Source organism: Festucalex cinctus, chromosome 14 (assembly GCF_051991245.1).
Source record: "Festucalex cinctus isolate MCC-2025b chromosome 14, RoL_Fcin_1.0, whole genome shotgun sequence".
Taxonomy (NCBI): Eukaryota; Metazoa; Chordata; class Actinopteri; order Syngnathiformes; family Syngnathidae; genus Festucalex; species Festucalex cinctus.
In genome coordinates this window covers 14,961,649-14,987,277 of record NC_135424.1, presented here as the reverse complement: position 1 = coordinate 14,987,277, position 25,629 = coordinate 14,961,649, and the positions used below count along the sequence as shown (strand labels likewise).

General features: G+C 39.0%; 1 protein-coding gene across 7 annotated transcripts in view; it reads right to left on the bottom strand.

Moving 5' to 3' along the window:
* Nucleotides 1-4,234: 4,234 nt before the first annotated feature.
* Nucleotides 4,235-25,629, bottom strand: part of LOC144001105 (uncharacterized) — a 40,070-nt gene continuing 18,675 nt past the window's right edge. For 3 of the 7 annotated variants that reach the window (XM_077495115.1, XM_077495116.1, XM_077495114.1), the window contains 15 exons: nucleotides 23,037-23,087; nucleotides 19,531-19,634; nucleotides 18,133-18,262; nucleotides 18,003-18,052; nucleotides 14,663-14,768; nucleotides 13,318-13,452; nucleotides 13,142-13,247; nucleotides 12,998-13,059; nucleotides 11,710-11,835; nucleotides 11,532-11,623; nucleotides 11,314-11,427; nucleotides 11,039-11,235; nucleotides 9,739-9,868; nucleotides 5,902-6,095; nucleotides 4,235-5,239 (listed from right to left, as the gene is read on the bottom strand). In XM_077495115.1, coding sequence (XP_077351241.1) covers nucleotides 5,002-5,239; nucleotides 5,902-6,095; nucleotides 9,739-9,868; nucleotides 11,039-11,235; nucleotides 11,314-11,427; nucleotides 11,532-11,623; nucleotides 11,710-11,835; nucleotides 12,998-13,059; nucleotides 13,142-13,247; nucleotides 13,318-13,452; nucleotides 14,663-14,768; nucleotides 18,003-18,052; nucleotides 18,133-18,262; nucleotides 19,531-19,599 — 1,749 coding nt within the window. In that variant the 5' untranslated portion in view covers nucleotides 19,600-19,634; nucleotides 23,037-23,087 and the 3' untranslated portion in view covers nucleotides 4,235-5,001. Of the gene's footprint in view, nucleotides 5,240-5,901; nucleotides 6,096-9,738; nucleotides 9,869-11,038; nucleotides 11,236-11,313; nucleotides 11,428-11,531; nucleotides 11,624-11,709; nucleotides 11,836-12,997; nucleotides 13,060-13,141; nucleotides 13,248-13,317; nucleotides 13,453-14,662; nucleotides 14,769-18,002; nucleotides 18,053-18,132; nucleotides 18,263-19,530; nucleotides 20,011-23,007; nucleotides 23,088-25,629 lie in introns of those variants that run through there. The other 4 variants (XM_077495117.1, XM_077495118.1, XM_077495112.1 and 1 more) reach the window with 3 other exon arrangements.

Below are 25,629 nucleotides of genomic sequence, written 5' to 3'. Positions count from 1 at the left end.
GAATTTAAGAGTTAAATTCCTTTCTAATTGTTTTATCTTTTGACAACTATGACAACTGTGTGATTGACAGTAGGGATGGTCGATAATACTTTTTTTTTTTTTTTTTTTTAAGACCGATACGGTACCAAGTGCCGATACCATTAGTACTTATAATACATAAAATCCCCCCCCCCCCAAAAAAAAAACAGTGACATATAATTTTTTAAAAGGACCTATATATCCCAATTCTAGCAAATTTCCTTAAGATTTATTGAAATTAATGGCAATTCTATTTTTTCAATTTGCTCATAAAGGTAATTTTGCATAGAGCACACAATAAAATGAATTTCAAAAAATAGATAAATAAAATGAAACAAATAATCCAGTCAATCAAAATATGTGGTTGTACAACTTCCTTTTAAGGAATAAAGTGAGATGCAAAGAATTCAATTCAAAACAATAGTGTTTCAAGTAATTCAGCAATATCTTAAGAATTCCTCAAGCTGTTTAGTGTGTGATGTTTAATTATATCTTGTTTTGAAATCTGTGCTTTTAACTTGAAAGGCTGCTGTGTATTCCATTTCCTGTTTCACGTTCTCCGTCCGTCATTCAACTCAAAGCAGTGCAGTAGTAATGACAATAATATATAATATACAAAGATCTGTCTGCACTTCAGAGCTCCTTAAATTGTTGAGTACAACTGAAGACTTATGTACTCTCTTACTGGAGCCCCCTGTGGCGGTCAATCAACGCAAAATAACCATTTCAACCTTTAGTACCTGGCCGAAAAACAGCCACAAGAGCAGAGGCCGATACCAGTATTGATAACCAATACCATGAAATGTGTCCTCGTATCGGCCCGATACTGACACCTCGTATCGGTACTCACCCATCCCTATAATATCCACATGTCCCAAACCACTGGCTTGCTAACTGTACGAACAAAAAAAAAAATAAAAATCAAAAGAAAAGAAAAGAAGCGAGACGTGAGACAAAACAATGAGGCTGACAAAATCTGCTGGGATTCGGGGCACATTAAACACAGTTGTTTTGACAGTTGTTTTTATTGACAGGCCCATAATGACTAAACCTTTCCAGGTGTAACACCAGTTTCTGCTTCAACCATCCGTACATTCTAATTTAAGACTGTCCATGTTTAGTGAACAGTAATTCCCTTGCTTCCCATCAGACCTGTTTGCATTTTATTGGCTTGTGTTGGATTTGGGCAGGAAACCAAAACGAAAACGAATGCCCCCTCTTCCACTTCAAACGGATGTGAGGCACCCTGAAATGTCAAGGGGCGGGACGAGAGTTGAGGTGGTGCACGGACTGAAAGAAGAAAGGCTTGGGGGGTGGGGGGGTCTCAGGAGTCAGCAGCTGCAGCTGATAGGACGAGAAGAGAAATGAAGCTGCAGCGGACTCACCTCAGAGCTTATCGGTGTGCGCTGGATGTTGCTGAGGCTGTTAAGGCGAACCAGATGTAGTACAGGTTGTGCAGTGCCACTACGTGTTAGGTACAGCCTGGGTCAACCAGAGGCGTCTTGGCAGACGAGTAAGAGGAGGCTGATGTTCATTTAAATGTGCTGCAGATGTTTCTGACAAGGGCTTAGGGCTCATCTTCCTTACTTTCCCATGCGGACGTTTTGCCTGCCTGCGAGGTAGCAGGAGTGTTACATCATGACTGTGTTTTTTGGTTTATGTTGGTCGCCATGTCTTTCTTCTTTTGCCAGCAGCAGTGTTTATAGGATGGTGTCTCATTTTCCCCAGTGTTAATTCATTTCCATAAAGACAGCCATGACACATAGTCTCCTCTGCCCTGCGTGTCTGCAAGCGCTGCTCTACTTTTCTGAACTTCATCACCCGTCTGGGTGGACTGAAAGAGCAGAAAGAACATTCCTGTTGCGTCTAATTTTGACCATAAGTATTATGATCACTGTCAGTCTTTCTACTTCTTCGTCCATCCTGACGTTGCATTGTGTTGTGGTTTTGGATGACTTCTCGCTAAACTGAGCTAACACTTCCTGAGGTATGACATTATGGTCTATCTGTGTCAGTTTACAAGTTGCGGCCTGGTCAACTTTATTTTCCCATGTATGCGCCAAAGTCGCTCCAATTTGCCAGAATCATATTTCTCCCTCTTCGTGAATGTTTCTGGCAACCAGTATCCCCCATCCGCATTACATCGAGCTCCATTTCTTTTTATTGCCAAATTATATTACACTGGTGAGTGACCAGTGACCTTTCTCATCAGCCGATGAGAAAAACTGGTTTCTTGTCCTCGGGCTCTTTGGACCCCCAGTAGCCTTGGTCAGCGGCTGGTACTGTTTGCACTGTCAAGCTTGCACGAGCTACTGGCTCTTAACGAGGGAGAACGAGATTGAAATGAGGCATTTCTGCAGCCAAGGGTTTATTCCCACAGCCCAATGGTTTGCATTACAATATACAAAAAGCCAAACGTGACTCAACTTTCAAAGGAAGCTGTACGTGTGTGTTCTGCAAAGAGAATATAGGATGCACGGCATTCAGTCATGTATGTAACTAGATTACAAGTTTTCTGATACTTCCAGGAGTTCCCCTGCGCAGCATCAACCATTCATTGTTTCACCCTTAGGAATAGACTGACAGATGTTCGACAAGCATGCTCCACACCGGTCTACGGAGCTAAGGATTTGTATTCTTTGATTCTTAATTTACAGCTCTCTCATGTGTCGTAAATTTTGAAAGCAAAAGAGCACACATGGAATAGTAAATGCATGTTAGTGTGACTATTAAGGGTGCAGCGATTGAGTACCAGACTTATACGGTATTTCAGGGTGACCAAACGTCCTCAAAAATGTCCACTTTTCTACTTTTTTACTGACCAGGTATCTGGGGCGTGTGCATAGTAAAAAAATAAATAAAATAAAATAAATAAAAATGTGTGCATGTTTTTTCATTATTGTTATATATTGACATTTTTTTTTTAATTTGTATTTATTTTTAAGTAGGTCATACCTTACTCCCTGAACATTCAAAAAATAGCTGATGAAGTAGGCTGGCAGCCTATCATTTTTAACTCACTGGTAGAGCTCTGCTCTCCCAAACCTGAGACACAGTCATGGTGCGAGTTCAAATCCCCACCATCAAGGTCGATTGCGAGAGGTTGGCTGCTTGAAAAGTGGATCTCAGGACAAAAAAGGTCATGGTTAGAACATGATATTATTTATTCCTTTAAGACTTTATGTAAGGCTACAAAATATGAGTACCTGTGTTTGTTAATGCCATAACAACTTGCAATTGTGATGAAAATACGTATTACTTTAACCCACTATTGTTCAAACAGAAACTTTTATTGAACATAGCAAACGTTTCACACAATTGTAATGCCTTTTAGCTAACAACTTGTTAATACAGACAGATGCTTCACATTTCATTTAATTGTAGCCTGTAGCACAAGGCATAGTATCTCAGTCTGAAAACTAGGGGGCACTGTGTAAACAGATTACATCAATAAGAGTAAAGAAGACGAAAAAAATAAGTCTCACAATTTGTCCGAATGTACACCCTACTCGCTGCCTGTGTCCAAATTCAGAAGGCTGCGTCCTTCGGAGGGCAAATTTGTCGGCTGCATGACGTCACTCCCGCCGCGATTCGACAGCACGCACGGACTTACACATGAATGGACTGTCGGTCAATGCGTTATCGATAAGCAGCATTGACAATCCATTTATATATAAGTCGGTGCGTGCTGTCGAGTCCCGCCGGGGGTGACGTCATGCAGCCGACAAATTTGCCCTCCGAAGGACGCAGCCTTCTGAATTTGGACACAACCCCTGTATAGTGCCTTGAGGGGTCACGCCACTTTGGAGTGAAAACGTAGGACATTCAAAATTACCCACAATGCACTCTGAAAAGTAGTGAAAGTTGATGCTCACTCAACCAGGTTGATATCGACCGCAATGCATTGCGAGTATGAAAAAAAACAAAACATGCCGTGATCGACAGCGCAAACGCGACAATCACAGTGATACATTAAAGGGGCTGTCTGCCGATTTCACTCAGGAAAATGCACTTTTTTAAATACAGGATTTAAACAAACAAACTACATCTCAATTTATAGATATGGGCTTTTCATAACGTGTGGGGGTGATTTTGTCCTAAACCCCCATACCCCCAGCCTGTATTTTGCCATTTTGTGCTTGTTTTGTAAACAGCGGGCCGTTTCTGTGGAAAGACAGTGTTTACACTCCTCCAGCCAATCACAGTGAAAGAGTAAAACCGGCAGACAGCCCCTTTAAATATGTGCTATGGAAATAATTCATTTTAGTTGAAAATATGTACGACAAAGAACATAAAATACCGTTTTAAAGCGTTTTCATTTGCGTTAATTTATGCGCTGGTGTGTTGTAACAGATACGGTGGTCACGTGATATGCGACAAGGAGAAAGTAGTGAACTGGCTGTCCGAATCACCAAACCGAATGAGGACACTATTAAGCCACTATACATTGCGGGGCTATGTAGTGAATGAGGGTTTAGGGGATAAGGGTGGACATTCGGACACAGCCAATGTCACAAGAATGTAGCGTCTGGGAGATATATAAACAAGTAGGAATGGATGCCATGTTACCTCTGTATTTTAACTACAAAATAAAGTGAAGTCAGCAAAAAGAAATAATGGTACAGGACTGTTTCTTGATAGTATAAACTTGAGTTATAAAATGAAACTTTTAGAACAACTAAAGTGATACCTCATGAAACCATCTCCATCATGACAGGAGCACAGCTAGCTGGCCAGAGCTGAGTACCATGTTCTCTACATGATACATGACACCGTTTTTACAGTGAGAACTCGGAATGGGGGTAACATTACCACAAGGCTTTGAGGTTGTTTACAATCAGAAATTACTGTAATAGTGCCACAACAGATAAAATGTCACTAAGTAAATAACCAAATTATTTACTCCCTGCCACCATTTTCATCAGTTTTCAGTTTCTTAGTCTCTCTGTCTTCATCTCACGAACGGCCATTGCAATCAGACAATCAGATGGCCATTAGCCTGCGCAGTGATGGCGTTTCCGTGGCGATCACATCTCTCTGTGCTTGCAGGGGATTATTAGGGTTAACCATGTGCTGCAGGATAAAAGGGGGTTGATGTGAGGTGAGGGTTGCAGGTGGCTGGCGAAGCACAATAATCTGAGCACTGGTCAGCTGAAAAAGAAGGTCATTCAGTTCTTCTTCTGTTGAGTTGACCACTGGTGATCCATTCACCTCCATAAGTCTGCAAAGAAGATTTCACTGAGACGTCAATGTATGCCAGTTAATGTCAGGTAATCTTCAAACTGTCAGACTAAATAGCTTCTTATAAAAAAAAACTAAAACAAAACAATGATATCAAATTTAAATGTATCTTTGACTTCCCTCATCGTGACTGTTAAGTACCGTATTTTCCGCACTATAAGGTGCACCTAAGAGCCTTCAATTTTTTCAAACGCTGACCATGCGCCTTATAATCCAGTGCGCCTTATATATGGGTCAATATTGGGCTGCAACAGGTCTCGCTGTCAAGACGCTATCGGTGACCCTGCACGATCGGTGACGCGCATGCGCAGAAGATCCCGCCATCTTGGATCGCTAGCTAATACTAATACTTTACCTCAGAGAAAATAATAAAACAGCTGTTTATTCATTTTGGGAGTGAATGGAGTTGTCAGAAAGCTGATTTGTAATCTATTAATAAAGTTTGACTGACCTATCTGTTTTGTTGACATTCCCTTTAGCGCAGCACCATCTAATGGATGCATAACGTAACCCCAGCCTGGTATATGGAAAAAGTTTTAAAATATGTCATTCATTGAAGGTGCGCCTTATAATGTGGTGCGCCCTATAGTGTGGAAAATCCGGTAGTTTTCTGGTGTTGTTTGGCAGGAGTGCCTGTGATACCTGTCATCCACACATAGTTGCGAGTTGTCCACCTCGACCACCACTAATCCACTGCCTTCTGCGTAACGACATGTAAAGCCAAAGCAGCCATCCGGTCCGCAGCGCTCCTGGAAGAGCAGCAGCAAGGCAGGAGACTGTGATGACACCAGCTGGCTCAGGTTACTTATGGTCATATTCTTTCTCCGGGCTTTTTCCTGAATGTAGAAAAGACTGTCACTTTACACTGTAAACATTATAAATATGTGCATAAATGCAATGACAGATACACACTCTTTAGATAATATAAAATACAACTGATATTTAATAAAAATGGTACGGTATGGAATGGTAATATAAGAATTTTTATTTCCTCCCCCAAGTGGACGATAAAATATGTCTTTAGCCTGACAGTGGGACACATATGGTCATGCTTACAAAATAACGTACAAACATAAATGCATCTGCAAAAGCGCCGCACATTGTTTAAATCACATCATCACATGTAAACATCGCTTAAACGCTGTGATTTATAGCTCTCATATATGTAATTTCCATGCATACGCAACTCTATTTTCTCGAAGGCAGACTATTACAGATACCGCTGTGGCGAGGTCTCCGGAAGATAAGAGTGAGTGTGCGTCAAAGCTTGCAGACCACCAAGACGTGATGATTAGCGTTTGAGGACATCACACCACAAGTTGCTTGTGGGGATCAGAAATAACTTGTGAGCCTGACCGCTGAATTCCTCAGTTCCCTTATCCAGCTTCTTGGCGTCCTACCCCCGCCCTTTCTCTGTTAGGCGTGTGAATGTTTTACAGCAATTGATGTCGCTTCACCGGGGTCAGGGGTCGAAACAAAAGCTTCTCTCGCCTCAGACGAGAGAGCCAGACAGGATATAGCCACAGAAATGCATCTGAAGCTCCTTGAAAAGTACGTTAATGTGTATTGTTTTTTCGTAGTTGCCCTCAATGTTGGACCGACGCCCAAAGATGGAGGGATTTTACTCATGTTTATCCGCATGACTTGATCAAACCCTAACCCAGCGAGGGCAGTCACAGGCCACTTAGAGTCAAGATGAAATAAGAAGAATGAAATATTACTAAAAACAATCACCAAAGATAAATAAATGAATGTCTAAATAGAACTTTGAAAAATGTCTCCAACTTAATTAGCTAAATGGACCTTTTAATGCTTTACTACTACAATGCAATATATTTCCTCTGCTGTTAACAATGAAAAGGATTTAGTTTGATCCAGTGTGACAAATGAATCTCTTAAAAGGCCAGACAACATTGATGACAGACATTAGGTGATGTACACCAGCTCACAGACTCAGCTAGAATAGCGGCTAGAAAATCGACCGAGCATGGACTTTATACAGTGTTTACAGTGTTATATCAAACTTGTTTAAAAAATATCTTATAATTAAAATTAAAATAAGGTTAAAAATAGTTAATTGGAGCCTCAAACTGTCACATTCATACATACGTGATTAGCAGCATTAAGTATAAAGATTGGTTAACTATTGTATAATAAAAATTCACCTAAACTCTCTCTTGGTGATGCCTGGTGGACCGTGGACACCAAATGGATAGCGACCAAGCAAGTGTTTGCAGAGCAGCACCTAGTGACATTTCATAAATATTGTTAAATTTAAGAATTGCATCAGCGGGCAGCTGAAGAAACTGCTATAAATTTCATGCAATTTTAAGGATTAATTTTTTATATTGGAATATATGTCTTTCTTTAGCATTTTGTAATTGTTTTTTGGAGGGGAAATTTATATCACAAGTTCTAGTAGGGTCTGTATTTGGTATTGGTATCGGTGACTACTCAAGCTGAGTATCGTACTGGTATTGTTCTGAAAAAAAGTGGTATCGAACATCGCTACTTGCTAGTATGCATTGTGTATGTTGCATTCATTCCTTAAAATCACAATACGGTAAGTCAAAGAAATGCATAATCGCAATCATTTAGCTGGCCAATGGACCATTCGCAAACCACGCCCAAACCACGCCCCCAAACACCCACAGCTTTAACATGTGACTTGTAATATCGATCCACAAAACTTTTGTCAGCTATAATAATTCCAACCTCCAACAAGCAAAATAATGGGAAAAAAAAAAAAAAAAAGTGACTGACATGCTGTTGCATGTTCATTTCCATTGTAAATAGCTAGATTGTCAGACCCGGAAGCGTCAAATGAGGGAGGCGGGGCTTTTGCGAAGGTCCATTAGTTAGTGTCACAAAATTTGCAGGACATTTTGACTTTTGAGGCATGCTTTTTCCATAACTTTTGTTCAACTCCAAATTCTACTGTGTTTGAGGTATTCCACTTCAGAGGTTCCACTTTAATAATAATATAATTTGACTGTCATTGTATAAATACAAACCACAGGGTATGCGCAAGCAAGTACACGCAGGTTCTTTTCAAACAAGTCCATGAGCAAGCGGAGACAAGCAAATAGGTTATTCTTTCAATTTCCCCTCTTTAAGACTCTGAAGTTTTTTTGTCCAAGCTAAGACGCTTATTTAAAATCATTTCCGCTATTTGTTGTGCTTCCCCTCCACCCTTCGCACTCTTCCCTCTGTTTCTCTTTCCCTTCCCCCTCGGCTGCTTTATTGATGCTCGCCAGTTGGACGCGATCCTTGGAGATTAGACAGCCAATGATGAAATATTTCCTTATTGTCTGCAATGCGGGGCAGCCTACAAGACCAAATACAGGGCGGTCTGCTCCTTATTAGAGCAGTGGCTCCATCAGTTCCCAGGCTGCTCCTCAGTCCTGACCTGTGTGTTAACTCTGATTAGGTCATATGATAAACATTAACGCTGCCGCTTTTCCCACAAGCTCGGCACCTAAAAAAGCGCGGCCCTGCCTGGGGCAGCAACGTGACACGGGGCACCATTCAAAGCCCAAGCCGCGTGTGTCCTTTCATGGCACCTCGTTAGGCCTTCACCAGCGGGATAAAAGGCCCACATTAAAAAAGAAGTGGGCTCCTGCGGGGATAGATGGAGATAGTTTTACACATCCTGGCCCATTTCTCCACTGCGCTCTCCCAGTGCCTTTTGTCGCACGCATTCCATTGTTGGTATGGTCACAGGCTCTCGGGTGTCAGGTCTAAAACAACATTTTCTCAGACGAAGTGCATGACCATCCACAAGTCCCCCCGGCTTATGTGCCCGGACGCAAAAGGGGACACCCTGCGCAGCTACAGTGCAGTGAAAACACAACAGGTATTGTGTTGTCCCGTGATAGGAGCAAAGATGATGGCCGTAATGGGGTCACTGACCTTGACACCAGGAAGTCATTTATACCTTCCATGTCTCAGATCTATTGTTACGAAAAGGACAATATAAGACCTTCACAGTGTTAAACTAGAATGGACGTCAAGTCAGTACAATACTTACTTCAATGATAAAAAAAAAAAAAAAAAATTAAAAAAAAAATCTTAAAAAAAATACCTATTTGTGTTTGTTAGATAGCATTTTACATCCTGGTACAAGGAGAATTAATTTACACTAAAACTTCAGGTTCATTGTGCACTGGGATGAAATATCAAAAATATAAATAAATAAATAAATAACACTTTCCAACTACACCTGTGCACATAATCCCGCTACCTAACCGAAACCTTGCTTTTCATGCTTGGTGGCAGTAACAGTGTGCTGTGAGCTGATTTTGCATATCAATCTCAGTACATTTTTAGCAATAAAAACATTATTATTCCCACACGCAACAATGTTCCCACATACCAACAGACTGTTTCTCAAGCTGTCTACTAAACTTGTTTCAATGCCAACATTATGCCAGCCCAGGCTAGTGCCAGACTATATTTAATACAATCTAAGGAAAGTACCTTAATATAAATGTCCTGCAGAAGATTTTGAAGATGTGCCACCTGTCGGTTGAGATGTACCATGGAGATTTCGTCTTTAAACACTTGGCAATTGAGCTTAATTTTCTCCAAAAGACGAATATCCAATTGTCTGGTTGGAAAGAGAAACTGTAAAGTTCCCTTCACAGTCAACAAATGCATTCATACAACACATAGCTAAACTGTGTAAGACCTATAAATTGGCATGAAATGTACATGCATATTATAGATCAATCAAATATGGTGCTTTAAAAAAACAATAATGCTCAATTTTGATTGAAACTGTTGGAAAGAAATTCATTTAACAACGTCTTTATTATTGTTTGTGTGGCATGCAGTAATGCACAACTTGACTGCATCAATACTGAGTAAAATTTCTCGTATTTTGTGACCGTACTTCTTACATCTAAGACGTAAAATACACAAAGTACAACCACAACTATACATTTGCAATTTCCGGAGAAATTGTGTGCGAAGGCTGAAATGCTGAATGAAAAAATATTGTAAAGCGGAACGTTTGTGAATGATGCAAAATGATACTGAATTTAATGAATGTCATTGGTAATGAATGGTGATTTTTGTTTTGTGAGGAGCAGACATTTTGGCATGTTGAAAATCAGTTTCAAGGTGAATTTAATCAGTAGCACATTTAGAATTTGGATGGGAATGATGTGAATCTGTTTGGTTGAATGTCCCATTGAGAATGAGTAAGGCATTTGGGGGAGTGGGGGGGACGGTTGAATTTTTGGTAAAGAAGAATTTTTGGAATGTAAATTGAAGGAAATGAGCATTTTGAATTGAAAATGGGAATTATGTGAATTTGTTGTGTTGAATGAGTGGGAATGAATAATAAGTATTGGCGGAAATTTGGCCTCATTCGGAATGAATAGGGAATTCTGGGGTGAAAAATGTTAATTATAGAAAACCTGTAAATATACTGAATGAGAACAATATTACCCTCAATGGTGTGAATGTTTGAAATATGTTGAAATAATGTGAATCTGATGAATTATATGGAAGTAGATGCATGTCGAAAAAGTGTGAGGAATAAAAAGTAGGACTAAAGTACTCTATGTGTGAAGGTCTTCAGCACACATTTGATTCATGCTTTTCTCACGATGCCAATCAAAACCAAGCATAATTACCTTTGTAGTGTCAGAAATGTTTACATGTACCTAATCAAGTGGCCACTTATTAAATGTGACGTGTGGCTGCAAAATACAACCATGTGTTTGACAAAGACTGTTTTCAATTCAGATGATCAGCGCACAAGACATTTTACTTTTTCCTGTGAGCAGCAGAGTTGTTGATGTGATCTCGGAGGGTCTGAAGACTTTGTTTCTTGTCGCTCAGCCTTCTTTGGAGCAGTTCGAGTTTCTGCTCCAGCTCAGCTGAGCCGAGCATTTCTAAATTCTCATCACCGTCCGAGTTCTTTAGCTCAGAGCAAAATGCTACCAGGCCGAGATGGAGCTCCTGCACCTTTAGGCCAAAATATATCAATCAGTTTGCACAGTATATTTCAAGTACTATAGTGCAATTTAGAGAAATAGGCCTAACCTGGAGGATGACATTTTGTAGTGACTCCACTTGCTGGTTCAGCTCTTTGATTCTCTCCTCCTTTTGTATTCCAGTAGAGCTGTTGGCCACTGGGCTCTTTTGGGTGGCAGTATTCTACAGTGGAAAGACATTTATCATTATTATTATTATTATTATTATTATTATTATTATTATATGATAGATGTTTAAAAAAAAAAAGAAAAAAAAAAAGGCCTTACCGTTTTCGACAAATGCAACTCCAGCTGCCTGTCAGATGGAGATGTCAGCAGACTCCCAATCTGCTGATCCTGGGAGAGCTCAGCCGTGGAATCTGGAAATAAAAGCAGATGTGCACATGATGTCTTCATGCTGTTGTGATGAAACTCTAATGTGTTGTGAGCTCTTTTTTTTTTGTACCTCTTTGCTCTTTCAGTGAGAAAAGGCTTCTGTCATCTGTCATTCCCAGCATTCTGAGACACGAGTCCATTATTTTGCCCGCTGTTGTTTCTTTTGGTGTTCTGAGGTGAACTATTCGCTCTGATGCTACAACACACAACACGTTTATTTTAGCACAATACCTTTATGTTGAAGAGCGGTGGCTCACACCCTGGACTGGTCACGAGCAAATATTGACACCCAACCATTCATATTACATCAACACCTATGGATGATTTCAAACAACTCAACACCATATTTTGTGAAAGAAAGCCAATTTCCTTTAAAAATACCACAAAGGCACTGGAAGAGCATGCAAACTCAAGACAGGAAGGCCAGAGATGAGATTTGAACCCCTAACCTCACTGTGCTAACCACCAAACCACCATACTGCCTCCTATAATTATAATTTCACTGAATAATATTGTCCTCCCAAATCAGACAACCACAGTGAATGCAATGGCATTTTTCTTGTCAGCGCCCTACAAATTGCAATTCTGTATGATAGCCGGAACAATATCCCAGTCTAAAATATTTGCCAGAAATGGGGGTTAGGATAAGAGTCAATTTATGTCCCTCAAAGAGAAACAAACGACCAAGCACTTCCTAAAAAGATGTATTATGACAAAAATACCATTTAAATATGTACTGTACGTGCATATGTGCAAACTATGGTCCCTTCATGTATTTCATTTTTCATAATACATTTCTCATTCAAGGATGCCATAAAACTGCTGAACATCAAACTAACATTAAGTGCAAGAACTCTTTTGTGCATTTTTTATTTTTTTACAAAAATCACCACAATCAAATTTTTTATTATTATTATTATTATTATTATTATTATTATTATGTTGTTGTTGTTGTTGTTTGCTCTGCATACCATTCCAAATCCACAAAAATAAGTAAACCTAGTCATGTCATAAGGTATAAGGTCCAGTGTAAGGGCAACTCAGCCACATCTGTCACCTAGTGGTGAATGGTGATATTACAACTTAAAACTGCAGTGGATGCATACTTGCATTTTGGCATCAGCAAATTTGCACATTCTCTGATTATTGTTGTTCTTATATTTTACATGTTTTGACATGAAGAGTCAAAGGTCTGCAGTTTCCAAACTTCTCAATTTCATCAGCCACCATTACTCAGAACCCAATTCTTCTTTATTGGCCAAGTATGTAAGGATTTTTTTCTCCAGTAGTATGAGCCACTCAATCAAGTATTGCAGAACAAGTAACAAGAAAAACAAAACAAAAAGAACTTTACTCACCATTTATAGTCACCTCGATCAACTGTGAATTTCTTTGTGCCATGTAGCTTTGGTTGTTGTGTCTGGGATTCGGGTTGGGGGAAACAACATAGAAATAGTTTGACAATGCAAATGTGCATTGAGGTTAATGAGGGCCGACTGTACCTGATCTTGAAGAATGGTCGGTTCATGCTCAGACAGTTCACTTGTGGCGAGGATTTGGATTTGATCACCGGCATGAATGTTTCTACATGATTATAGTCAAGGGATCCTACCAGGAAGTAAACATTCAATGCACTTCAAAGATGCTGAAACATTAGTTGAGGTTATCGGAAGCGTACCCAAATTGTTGGGTGGGTGCAGCTCATTATAAATAGCTGAAAGGAGCTGCTCCTTGTCTTGTAGTGTGTTGATGTGTAGGATGTCCAGGATGTTGACATCTATTGATGCTATGTCTGCTCCACACAAGTTTGCCTCTGCAAGACAAAGATTTCATGCAATGCACATGACAAGGAGCCTTGACTCCATTTTATGAAGTCAATAGTTTTAAACTTTAATCAATACGCTTCTGAATAAGTGCCTAAAATTAAACCCATTGTTACACATTTTCATGTGAAATACCATCATAACCTAGTTTCAAAATCTGCTGATTTTACTGTAATATGTCGTTATTATGTAGTAAAATGCAAATAAATAAATTGCTTTTAATTACCGGTACATTGTGGTGCCTTGAGATATGAATTTGATTAATTCTGTGACTTATCTCAAAACTCTTATCTCAAATAATCTTTTCCCATTAAGATGAATGGCAGTGTCATTAATTAGTTACAACCTTCATAGAACAATTTTTCTAATGAGTTTTTTAATGAGAAAAAATGTATCTTTTATAATATTATAATATATAAAAATATGTAGTGACAGTGTAATTAAATCTAATGTAAAGAATTATAAACTTTATTTGTCATGATTAATTCATTTAACTGTGTGGCTTCTTCCTTGCCACCTGGGGGCAGTATAATATAGACATGGATATAAATAGAAACGGTCACTACTAAGCTCAATAACCAGCAATAAAAGTCTTTTTTTTTTTCTTTTTTTTTTTTTTTAGCAAAGAATAAAGAACGTATTTGTATGTATTGTCATATTATCTGTCTATGTGTGTTGCGCCATCGATTGTGTTCAATTATGTGTTGCTTAATGGGTTAAAAAACCTTGATAGCAGTGCTTTTCGTTAGCATTAATAAGTAAACTTGATTTCATTTTTATTATTTTTTGTATTCATTTTTACTCCACATTTAAGATGCAGAAAATTTCATTTGCATGACAGATATTTTGATCATAAAATCCACATAAATTCTCGATAAACTTCAACAACATACTGTAACATCAGATTGTAAATTGGAAGGATAACTGAATGATTGTATTATCGCGAAGTCCTTGGCGATTTGTTACGCATGAATTCAATCTTTGGTTGCATGCTATAAATGCAATCGGAAATCCATCACATGAGCTTTTACTTTAAGAAATTATAATGCATGAAATAAATAATTATATACATTTTTATGTCATTGAGAGTAACCGGATAAAAGGCGTCCTATGTTGCACAGTTAAACGTCAAAATGTCTGGCTTTGCTTTGCAGCCAGAGGGCAGGGAGGGGCGGCAGACCGCCAAGACATTCGTCTTACCTTGGATGAAAGGGAGACATTTTTGCAATCCAATGCTAGCGAACCACTGGCATATCTCATTTGTGTTTCGCTCCTTGAGAGATTTGGCCTCTTGCCTGTTCACAGTCTGGAGGGCGAAGAGGAGATCAGAGGGTTCATACCTGTGACTCGTGACTAATGTGCTTTCCAACCTGTGAATAATGTCCAACACTGTTATAATGATTTCATATTTGTCATCACACTCAATGGCCCTTTTGCTGTGTGCATTCAAGAGATTAACTAGTTTTGTGATGAATACAGATGACTGTATCAACATTACGCTGCAAGAGTGTGGAGAACTTTTCCTGGTTTCTTTTCTTTCCAGGTATTTGCATCTTGATCTGATACAAAACTTTGAAGAGAGCAGTGATTTTCCATAAAAACAATTTTGAGTTCATCTTAAGTATTTGGAGCTGATACACTTACAATAGACAAAAGTTCCGAGGTTCCTTGAGATAATAGAATTAAAAATAAACAGTTATTGTGTTTTGTATCAATCAAATGGTCATTGGGCTGTTGCCCACCTTGGCCAAGTCTAAGACTAAAGGCTAAGCTATATTTAATGTAACATGGTCAGTGAAAAACTTTGAAATACTGTACTGCATTATAATACATAAAATCTGTGAAATTATAAATCCCTGACGTGTTCTTCTTAGGTGGAAAAAAACAAACTTTTTGTGTCCGCCCCTAACTTCTATAATAAATTTGACACGACCCATTTTAAATTGTACCCACGCTTTTGACTCTCCCCTTTTTCTCTTGATGTCAATGTAGGAGATAAGAATCTTGACAGATGGAGAAACTTTTGTTTTCATTTACAATCTGAAGTCTTCTAATACATTCATTTAATTTGTGCAAGGTCGCCACAGTTGACGGGAGGATTTTGTTTTGTGCTGTTATCATCAGGTTTTGTGAGCGAGACGATTAAAAGAAACCAAAACCAAGAAATCCTGGTGTGTGTCCTCACTAAACTGAAGCACAATGCCGGCGAACGCCACTTGTTACAAGTCATATCAGCTCATCGCAGACCGTGAGTACTTTTACATTGAATGTGTGAATTTGTTGTTGCGCCATTTGCGTTAGAATATAATTTATTTAAAAGGTTGTATAGTATACTGTAGGGCTGGGTATTGCCGTCAACCTCACGATACGATACGTATCACGATACAGGGGCCACGATACGATACGTATCGCAAAATATAGGAAAATTGGTACACTGAGACACGTGCCATGTTAAGTTTATCAATAAATAAATGTTGATATTCTTCCTCTGCTTTCATTTTTCTTAGCAAGACACAGTGTCCAATCACCGGTGAGCTATTTTTGCATTAATTGAAGGCAATTAACTTCAAAGACGCTGCTGATTTTTATTTTTAGGTACAATGCAAGCCGCAAAGGCAAACGTTAACGGCCGATTTAAAGTTAACGAGCAATATCGATTCTGACGCCTGCGTATCGATACGTGTATTGTGATGAGGCCCGCAACGATATATTGCCGTATCGATTTTTTGAGCACACCCCTAGTATACTGTATGTGTGTCCTATTACATGTTAGCATTAGCATTAAGATAGTGGACTCAAGGCTAAGCTATGTGTTTGTTTTTTTTAATTCACCATGTGTAGTTCTCTTGGTTTAATGTTTGTTTGATAGTAAACTTTTGAAGAATTGCTCACTATTGGCCAAAAGGCTGCTTATTGTGACATGAGTTGAGTTTACCATCACCATACAGTGCTCATATCCCAAGTTTGCGCTCGTGAGTCAAAGCACAAACATATATTGATTATGGAAAAACTCACAAGTTGCAATTTGCATTCTTCTTTTCTGATGCTTTTTTATCCACAGCCCCTTTAAGTTCTTGTTAGTTTTACCAAGTGAAATCTTTGTTCTATAGGGCTGAAGTCCACTTCTTTGCCCTATGTCAATGTTGCTTAATGAAGGGTCTATCACTGTCACTTGTTTGACAGACCCAAAAAAATCATGTTGCTCATGCCATCATTCATTACATCAATGAAAATTTATGATCCCGTCATGGAAAAAGCCATGCAAGCCCAAGCCATAAAATTATCTCCACCAAGTTTCACAGATTAGTTTGTTGTTGTTGAGGTTTTGGATCATGAACAGATCCTTTCTTTAGTAAATCGTTAGCCTTCTCATCACTTTGGTAAAAGTTCATCTTTGTCACATTAGTCCATACAACTTTCTTGGTGTGTGTGTGTGTGTTTTTTGTTTTTTTGTTTTTTATGCTTGGTCAAATTCCAGCTGCTCTCCCAATTCTTCTTTGGATGTTCTGTTTTAGCCTCCTTTCGTTCATGACGTCTTCTGTAAACCGTAAATGATGACAATTCATGCCCATTGGGTTTTGTTACTCATGTCATTTGTTGTTTTGGGCCCTTTTTACAGCTCTCACATTGTTTCTATCATAAACCGCTGTTGTTTTCCATTGTATACCCCTTTGACATCTGTTACTTGGCACACCAGTGGTTCTTTTCAGGACATTCCAAATTGTGAAATGGCTCGGATTGATCTTTCATCTTCTCTCTGCTTTACAACTGTTAATATTTTCACCAGTAAACACCACTGTAGCTTGTTATTTACACCTTTAATTTGTGTAAATGTAGTCTTCACGCTAATATTTGCTATCTTACAAGTTGAGTGTTTGATCCAGATTTAAATAACTACTACTGCTACTGCTACTACTAATACTACTAATAATAATATTAACTCATTCACTTCCACCCATTTTCACTGAAGCAACCCCTTTACTGGATTTTGACTGCTTTTGCAAGGCCCACAGAGTATTTGTGTTCTATTGCTATAAAACGTGGAATCTACCAAAAGAAAAATTAGCATCTCTTCTTTCATCAGGAAAAAAAGTACATTTCTATCTGTCTCCGTTTTGCAGCAATTGGCATTAGAATATAGCTATGTTTCATCACAATTTTGTTTAAAACAATGGGGAAAAGAGTTTTTTGCAACATGGCTCTGTTTGATCTCTTATACTCTGCTGCCACCTGCTGGCTTTTTTGTAATAACTACCATTGCTTCAAGTGTTTTCTTCAGTTTAGAGGCTGCATCAAAGCCTTCTGTATGCTCTAGCATAAAAAACATAAAAAACGTATAAATACGTCTTTGGGAGCAAATGAGTTAATATCCATCCATTTTCTTTAACCGCTTGCTCCTCACAAGGGTCGCGGGGGTGCTGGAGCCTATCCCAGCTGGCTTCGGGCAGTAGGCGGGGTACACCCTGAACTGGTTGTCAGCCAATCACAGGGCACACAGAGACAAACACCCATACACACACACTTCGATGGTATACAGTACCTTCTCTGGGAAGTTTCCATTCTGGTCCTTAGATTTGGTAACACATGATGCTGAAGCAACACAGAGTTTCGTGGTTATATATGGTGTCAAATGAATTAAGTTGTTTTTAATAAGATCACGAAAGACCCACCAACGGTTGTACGTCGTTGACGTGGAGACCTCTTTCCTTGCCCTTGCTGGTCCGAGGTCTGGTTTAATGAGTGAAAAGAGGCGTTCCCAGTTTGTGTGTCCCCTAAACTGCAGGAGCGAGTGATAGGCCTCTACAACATTAATAGAACAGACCAAACAACATTAATAGAACAGACCAAAAATCCGGTGTGATCAATTAAGCACTAAGGGTTGTACAGACTGCTGAACTTTACTACCCACAATGGCATTTATGGTGTCACATTCACTCGTCGAAAAGCACATGTTTTTAGCCAGAATAGCAGGCAGAGCCACTTTCGGCAGATCCTCTAGGGACTCACAAATTAGTCTTCTAATGTCCCGATTTATTAATTGAGCAATAACAATGGGGGGAAAAAAAGCCAGACTTAAGCAGGGTTCTGATGTCATTAGCAACTATTCGACACCATTTGACTTGCATCACATTCATGTTGGATTTTAAAAAAAGAGAGAGAGAGACTTTGTCATTTAATATCATGTGTAGCAATGCACAATGCATGCCTTAGTCAGATCAGAAATGCTTCCGATGAATATGTAGACCAGGGGTGTCAAACTCATATTAGCTCAGGGGCCGCATGGAGGAAAATATATTACTAAGTGGGCCGAATCGGTAAAATAATGGTATATAACTTAAAAACAATTGCCGTCAATTATAGGCAGATTTTTGCAATTTTTGGGCCATCCCTAAATTACGGAGCTCAACTGTAATCTATTGTTTAAAAAAAATAACACAAATGCAAATGAAACGCGGTAACACTTTGCCTGTGTGAGTTCCAGACGTGTTAAATCTACCTGTTTTGCATATATATATATATATATATATATATATATATATATATATATATATATATATATATATATATATAGTTCCCAGAATGCATTGTGTGGCACAATTAATGAAGTTATAAGGACGTTAATCTCCCTGTCATATGTATTTGTGTTACCAGTAATTGAATTGTCGTATTTAACACGTTTATGTTGGTCTATGATTTAAAAAAAATAAATAAATAAAATAAAATTTGAACAAACCATAACTTTAAGTTGTGTGTAAAATAATGACTTCAACGGCGATTCTGTGCACAACTTACATTACTCATCTGAGGACTGCTTGTGAAATTACACATTTATATATTTGATTGTGGCTGGTTGATTGGTCTGACATTACATTCTATTTTTATTTTTAACTTTACAAAGTCGTCTCGCGGGACGGATTAAACCCCTTTGGGGGCCTGATCCAGCCCGCGGGATGTATGTTTGACACACCTGGTGTAGACTCTGTAGATATCTTTAAATACATTAGTGGTACATGTGTGGGTCTGCACAGAAACATGTGACAAGGAGCTGCACTGCTTGGCCTTCATACCCTCTGGTGAGTAAATGCATCCATTGTGAGAGCCTTAGGAGGAGGCCAGCCAGTAGCGGTCTTCAGCATGTTAGAGCCGCTCGCATCGCTATTGCTGAAGTCATCTATGTAAAATGACAACATCTTGATTCATTAGACAATTGCAATTTCTGGAGAAATTGTATGTGAATGCTGAAAGTTCGAATGAACATAACTTATACTGTAAGACATTTGAAAATTCCAGAGAAATTGCATGTGAAGGCTGAAAGGCTGAATCTGAAAAAAAAACTTCAAAGAATGTGGAATGATGTGGAATTATTTGGAATAATTTTGAATCATACTGAAGGATATTGAATGACATGGATCATATACAATGAACTGGAATGAGCTGAATATATTAAAGTTGAAATGGTTTGAAGCTGTCAAGTAATTTTGAGAGAGGAGTACGGTAAATAATGTCGAATACTTCCTAATATGATCAGATTTTTTTTTTTTTTTTTTTTTTTTTTTTTTCTTTTAAGATGAAAAATTGTTGTGGCACATTGAAAATCATTCCCAAGGGGAATTCAAATTTCTAATGGGAATGATGTGAATCACTTTTGTTGAATATCTTTTTAACTCATTTGCTCATGTAAATACGTTTTTTTAATGTTGTAAGTGTCCCAAAGACGTATTTATACGGTTTTTTGGGGTTTTTTTTTTTAATGCTAGAGCATACAGAAGGCTTTGATGCAGCCTCTCAACTGCAGAACGGTTGCAGAACTGGTAGTTATTACACAAACGGCCAGCAGGTGGCAGCAGAGCAAAGGAGATCAACCAGGGCCATGTAGAAAAAAAGCTCAATTATTTACAATTTTGAATAGATTTGTGAAAACTGATGAAACTTAGATCTCTTCTAATGCTAATTGCTTTTACTTTTTTTTCCTGATGGAAGAAGAGACTTTAATCTTTCTTTTGCTTTTATAGCAATAGAACACAATATTGTGTGGGCCTTGCAAAATCAGTCAAAATCCAGTAAAACAGCCGGGAGCGAACGGAACTGCTTCTGTGAAAATGGCTGGGAGTGAATGAGTTAAGAATTAATATTAAAATAAAAATTGTAATTATGTGAATCCTATGAATTATGTTAAAAAAGATGCATGTTTAAAAAGTGCCAGCAATACAAAATATGCTTCAGCCTCCATACAATAAAACCATCCTAGTTAGTTCAATATCAGTTAGTAAATGCCTGGGAAAACAGTTAGTAGGCCATTCTTTGTGTTTTGTGTCATTTCTTGCAGGTCACAATGGTTGTTTGTAGAAAATTCATTGCCGCTGATAGACACAGCTTGATGGAGTTGCTTGGCAACAAGTCAATAACAATAACAACTAGTTGATGACGTACTTTTTTGATGACTCAAATTCCTTCCCAGAGAAATGTACATTCCTTCATTTTCCAAACATCACATGGTTAGAGAGCCAGTTCTATATTTGTCTGCTATCATAAACCAAGAGTATGACATGTAACTCAAGCATACACACTCATTAGAGCAAAACCTCGTAAGTCGAATGAGGCTGTATGAGCGTGACCTAAATTCTTAAGGCAAATAAACCTTTAAAGTTCTTTTGCGGCTGTTTCGCAAAACATATTCCAAAAGATGAAAAGTTCTCATGCATAATGTCACAGTACACGTCATGATGTCATGACTTTTCCTGAAAATTATACCTCCTAAATGTTACACCACACTTAAGATTTCATATAGCCATCATTACATGACATCACACGAGTGGTGCAAACGTTGCTCTATATTTAACAAATATTGAGACCCAACTATCGACAAATTAATGTAAGATACGGTGTCAATCAATCTTTTGAACTTTTATATGTCTACAATTACGAGAACAGCAGCCTTTTGAATTGTTTACGCAACAAATAATTCAGCCGAACTTATGGAACACGTGTTTTTCATTTCAGTTTTTTTTGTTTGTTTTTTAAGGTTAGTTTGACGTAGGTAGGAGTGCAGATGCAGTTAGCATCAGATAAGACAGTTAATGTGTTTATGTGTGTCAGCGAAGGAATCTGGTCTGGAGACAGGAGGAAAAGTAGGGGGGGCAAGTTCACTGGCACTCTCTTCATCACCTGGCTGCCCTGTGAGTGCATAAGGAGGGTCAAAATGACAAGTCTACAGTCAAGAAAACAACACGTCTTCTCTTTTCTTTCGGGTCACCTCAGACCATACTGAAAGTTCTGTGAAACTCCCTGTCATGTCTTGCTCTATGACTTCTTTTCACCAAGAATTGCAGAATGATCTCAAGGTGGCGAAAGAGCCAATGGAGGGTAGCCGAACACCCACAGCCCTACCACAGTCGTGCGCAGACTTCACACAGTCTCTTGTCTGAGTCCAACCAAAACAAGAGGACAGAAGTCTTTGGGCAGGCTCAGCGACAGAGTGCCTTGTTGCCTTATAGGGTGAAATTAGCAGGAAAGAAGAGATGGACGTTGTTCCCAGCCTGAGCAGGCTCCGTCAGGACATGTCAAAGCTTGAGCGAACTCTCACACCCAAAACTTGTTTAGCATCGCGTCCTCGCTTGCCAATTCACACATTGAGCAATCAGCTGTGATCTGTCAACCATACAAAGATAATGGATCAGCATCAAATTGTACAAGATCATACATACCCAAATTCTTCATGCACGTATTGTGTGTCCGATACCATAATTCCCATAGTTAACTTGAAATATATTCTGCACGGAACAAAAATATGAATGTGAACGTGTTTTTTTTTTTTGCTTCTATTTTCATGAGTTAGACTCAAAGACCAACATTATTTTTCTGCATATACAAAAGACCATTTCCTTCAAATATTGTTCACAATGTGTTTGTGAGCATTTTTCCTTTGTTGAGATAATCCATCCCACCTCACAGGTGTGGCATATTAATTATGATGCACGATTATAGCACAGGTGTGCCTTAAAAAGGCCACTCAACAGATTTGTGATCAGTTTTTGAGGGAAATGGCCTTTTGTGTATGTAGAAAACATTTTAGATCTTTAAGGCTCACAAAAAAATGGGAGCAAAAACAAAAGTGTTTGGTTGATATCTTGGTTCAGCGTATGTTGAAATATTGACCGTATTCAAGGAAATGTATGTGAGGGCTCTCTTTCAGTATTATTGCCCTTGGCTGATTTGAGAGAAAAGGAAGCGACCATTGAGTGACAACTAAGGGAGGAGAGCATGCTGAGTCACAGGAACTCAAAACCTGGGAACCATCGGTCCAGCCAAGCACTGGGACTACGCGTACAATAGCTAAAATGGGATTCAAACAAAGGGGAACTTCTGCAACTCCCGAAGGAGGTGTTCGAGGCACTGTAGCGATGTCTCATAATGACTGCAATTTCATCTGAATGGGGAACGGAGCTCAACAGCTGGATGATGTCGACCATCATCTGGTGCCGTTTACCTCGCCTCTCTTGTTCCAAATGGAAACAGACCTTTTAAATTTGAATACAAATACTTACTTAGTACATGTGTCTGAAGAAAAACTCACCCAAGTTGAGCTCAGTGAAAGGCAAAAGTTTTATTCCGGTGTTGAAGTTGCCTGAAACACAGAAAGATTACAGACATTTGAGCTTGCTTCCAACTGAAACCCACTGCTACTATTACTAATATTATTTTTGGTTATGTTCTTTAGAGACAATCTTCAAGTCAAGTCTCTAATGGTTGTAACCTCAGCCTTCCACCATCTGCTGCATGACATCTGCTCACTCAGCCTGTAACCCGGTACACTCAACAAAAAAGCTTAGAGTCTGCTGCTCATGTCATATTTCCCATTTTCTTTTAGTAAATATATGTTTTGCTTTCTTATTTGCTGCAAAGGTTGAGCACAGACTTCCTCAAGTCTAATTTGAATTCACATTCTGTAGATACCACTCCTCCATACTTGACAGTAAAATTCTGTTTATGCATTATTCATTGAGGACGCAACTGTATCTGGCTTTGTACCAAACTTTAATAGCTTCTTCCTTTGCCTTGCCACATTGCCAACTTTTGCGGAAGTAGTTTTCGTGTAATCTTGCATACCAACAACCCTAAGGTGTGATTTGCAATATTAGCGTGTAGTTGTTGAAAGACTTCACACTATGCAGTTCTGCATGACTGAAAAGAATCACAAAGTTGAACATTAATCAAAAAGTGTCAAATACAGCTATCAAGCTACAGTTTTAATCAAAGAACGATGACAATCGGAATGTGCAAGTGTAATAATAAATCAACATTTCTGACTTAAGTGCATGAAGAGTATTGAGGGACCTAATAATGCTGTGGCTCTGATACGAGGCTCTTGTTTATGTTCCTGTTGCACAGTAAATTCCATAGAATAACTTTTACTCTTAACAGAGTAAATTTACACTTGGAAGAGAGTTAAAAAAAAAAAATAGTAAGTCATTCAAGGGTTGAGGAACAAACCGCAACTTCAGGTTGAGAGACAGCAAATCTACTCGCTGAGCCATGCAACTCCTACTTGTGTTAGTATATCGCTCGTGTCAGCTGGAATCTTCGTAACTTCAAGACACCATAAAAGATGATTTTGGTCTCCTTTTTGGATGTAAGTAAACAGTGGAAGTGGCACAGCTCAGGTGGTAGAGTGGCAGTCTCCCAAGCTGAAAGTTGAGTTTGTTCTTCAATCCTTGTGTAACTTTTTTTTTTTTCTTAGTGAACTATTAAATAGTTAAAATCTCTCCTTGCAAGATTTACTGAGAATTTCTGAGTTAGAAAAAATATATATATTTAATAGATTTCTTCATGGGATAGGCAAATTCTCTTGTACACACTAAAAATACATTGAGTAATTTTTACTCTGAATATTTTACGCTCTTCCAAGTGTAAATTTTAATCTGTTTAGATTGGGACCAAACAGACTCTATTTAGAGTAAGATTTACAGAATGTACTGCGTACTTGTGGTGTTTTGGCCAAAACTGGCAGTACTGCTTCATTACAAGACATACATTGAGCTTGAATAATATTTGCTCTATACTGCATTGTTAGCTGAGTGACTCACGTTTTTGGGGGAGCACAGGGAGAGGATCCACCTGATAAACATGAGACAACATGGCCTTTGGTTTTTGTTCATCCCCAACTTTGTCTTTCATCGTCTCCCTCTCTTCTGTTAACCGGCCACGTTTGTCCTCCTCAGAATCCCCTACAATCATCTGACTCTCAGTCATTTTCGATCCCAGCATTGCCTCTTCTGTCTCCATTTTGTCCTCATAGTCTCTATCAGCAAAGCAATCATCACTCTCTGCAGCGTAAACCACACTCTCCTCTGAATCCATATCAAAGAACTGGTCATCATCAATAACATCAGATGGAGTGGGCGGGATCAAATTGATCTCACATTGTGCTGAGAGGCTCCCAGAAGCAGGGCTGCTGTCATTGGCACTTCCAAACAGAAAGTGGTCCTCTTCATCCTCTTCATCTTCATTCTCTTCCCAGCCGTTGGAATTGTTAGCCTGTCTCGCTCGTGGCTGAAGGGGCAGAGAAGACAAATGCTGCAGTCGTTTCTTCTTTAGAGCCCTCGGGCAGGCTGACGCAGAGCTATCCGAGCGGCCCATGTTGTTTCTCGGGGTCACAGGCTCTTCCTCAAACAGAGCGAAACTGGTATTAACTATCCCCAGATCCTCCACTGTAATGTGGATGGTCTCCCTATCACCTGATCCTCTTTGATCCACATGTAGAGGGTCTCCATTTATCTTCTCCTGCTCCTGTGACTGATCCCCATCTTCACCTTGCAAGCATGAACAACAGAATAGCCGATGAGAAAGACGCTGAGTTCTCCTTTGGAACCGAGTCCGCCGTTTCTTGGAAGGACTTTCCATACCGAACGTTACGCTGCTTGTGTACCAGTGTAACCGAGCCCTGAGAATATTCTCAACCCTGCACAGCAGGATAAAATTTTGTTTGGAAGATGAAGCAAACAGTCATTTGCAACATGGGTTGCTAAGGGGAGGATATTTCATACACTGCTGGCCAGGTGAGCACTTGAAATGAATGAAGGGTCTAATCAGTGTCCTTTGATATGTTAATCACCGTCATCATGTGGACAATGCCCTTTTAAAGAGCTACAAAATGCAAAAAAAAAAGA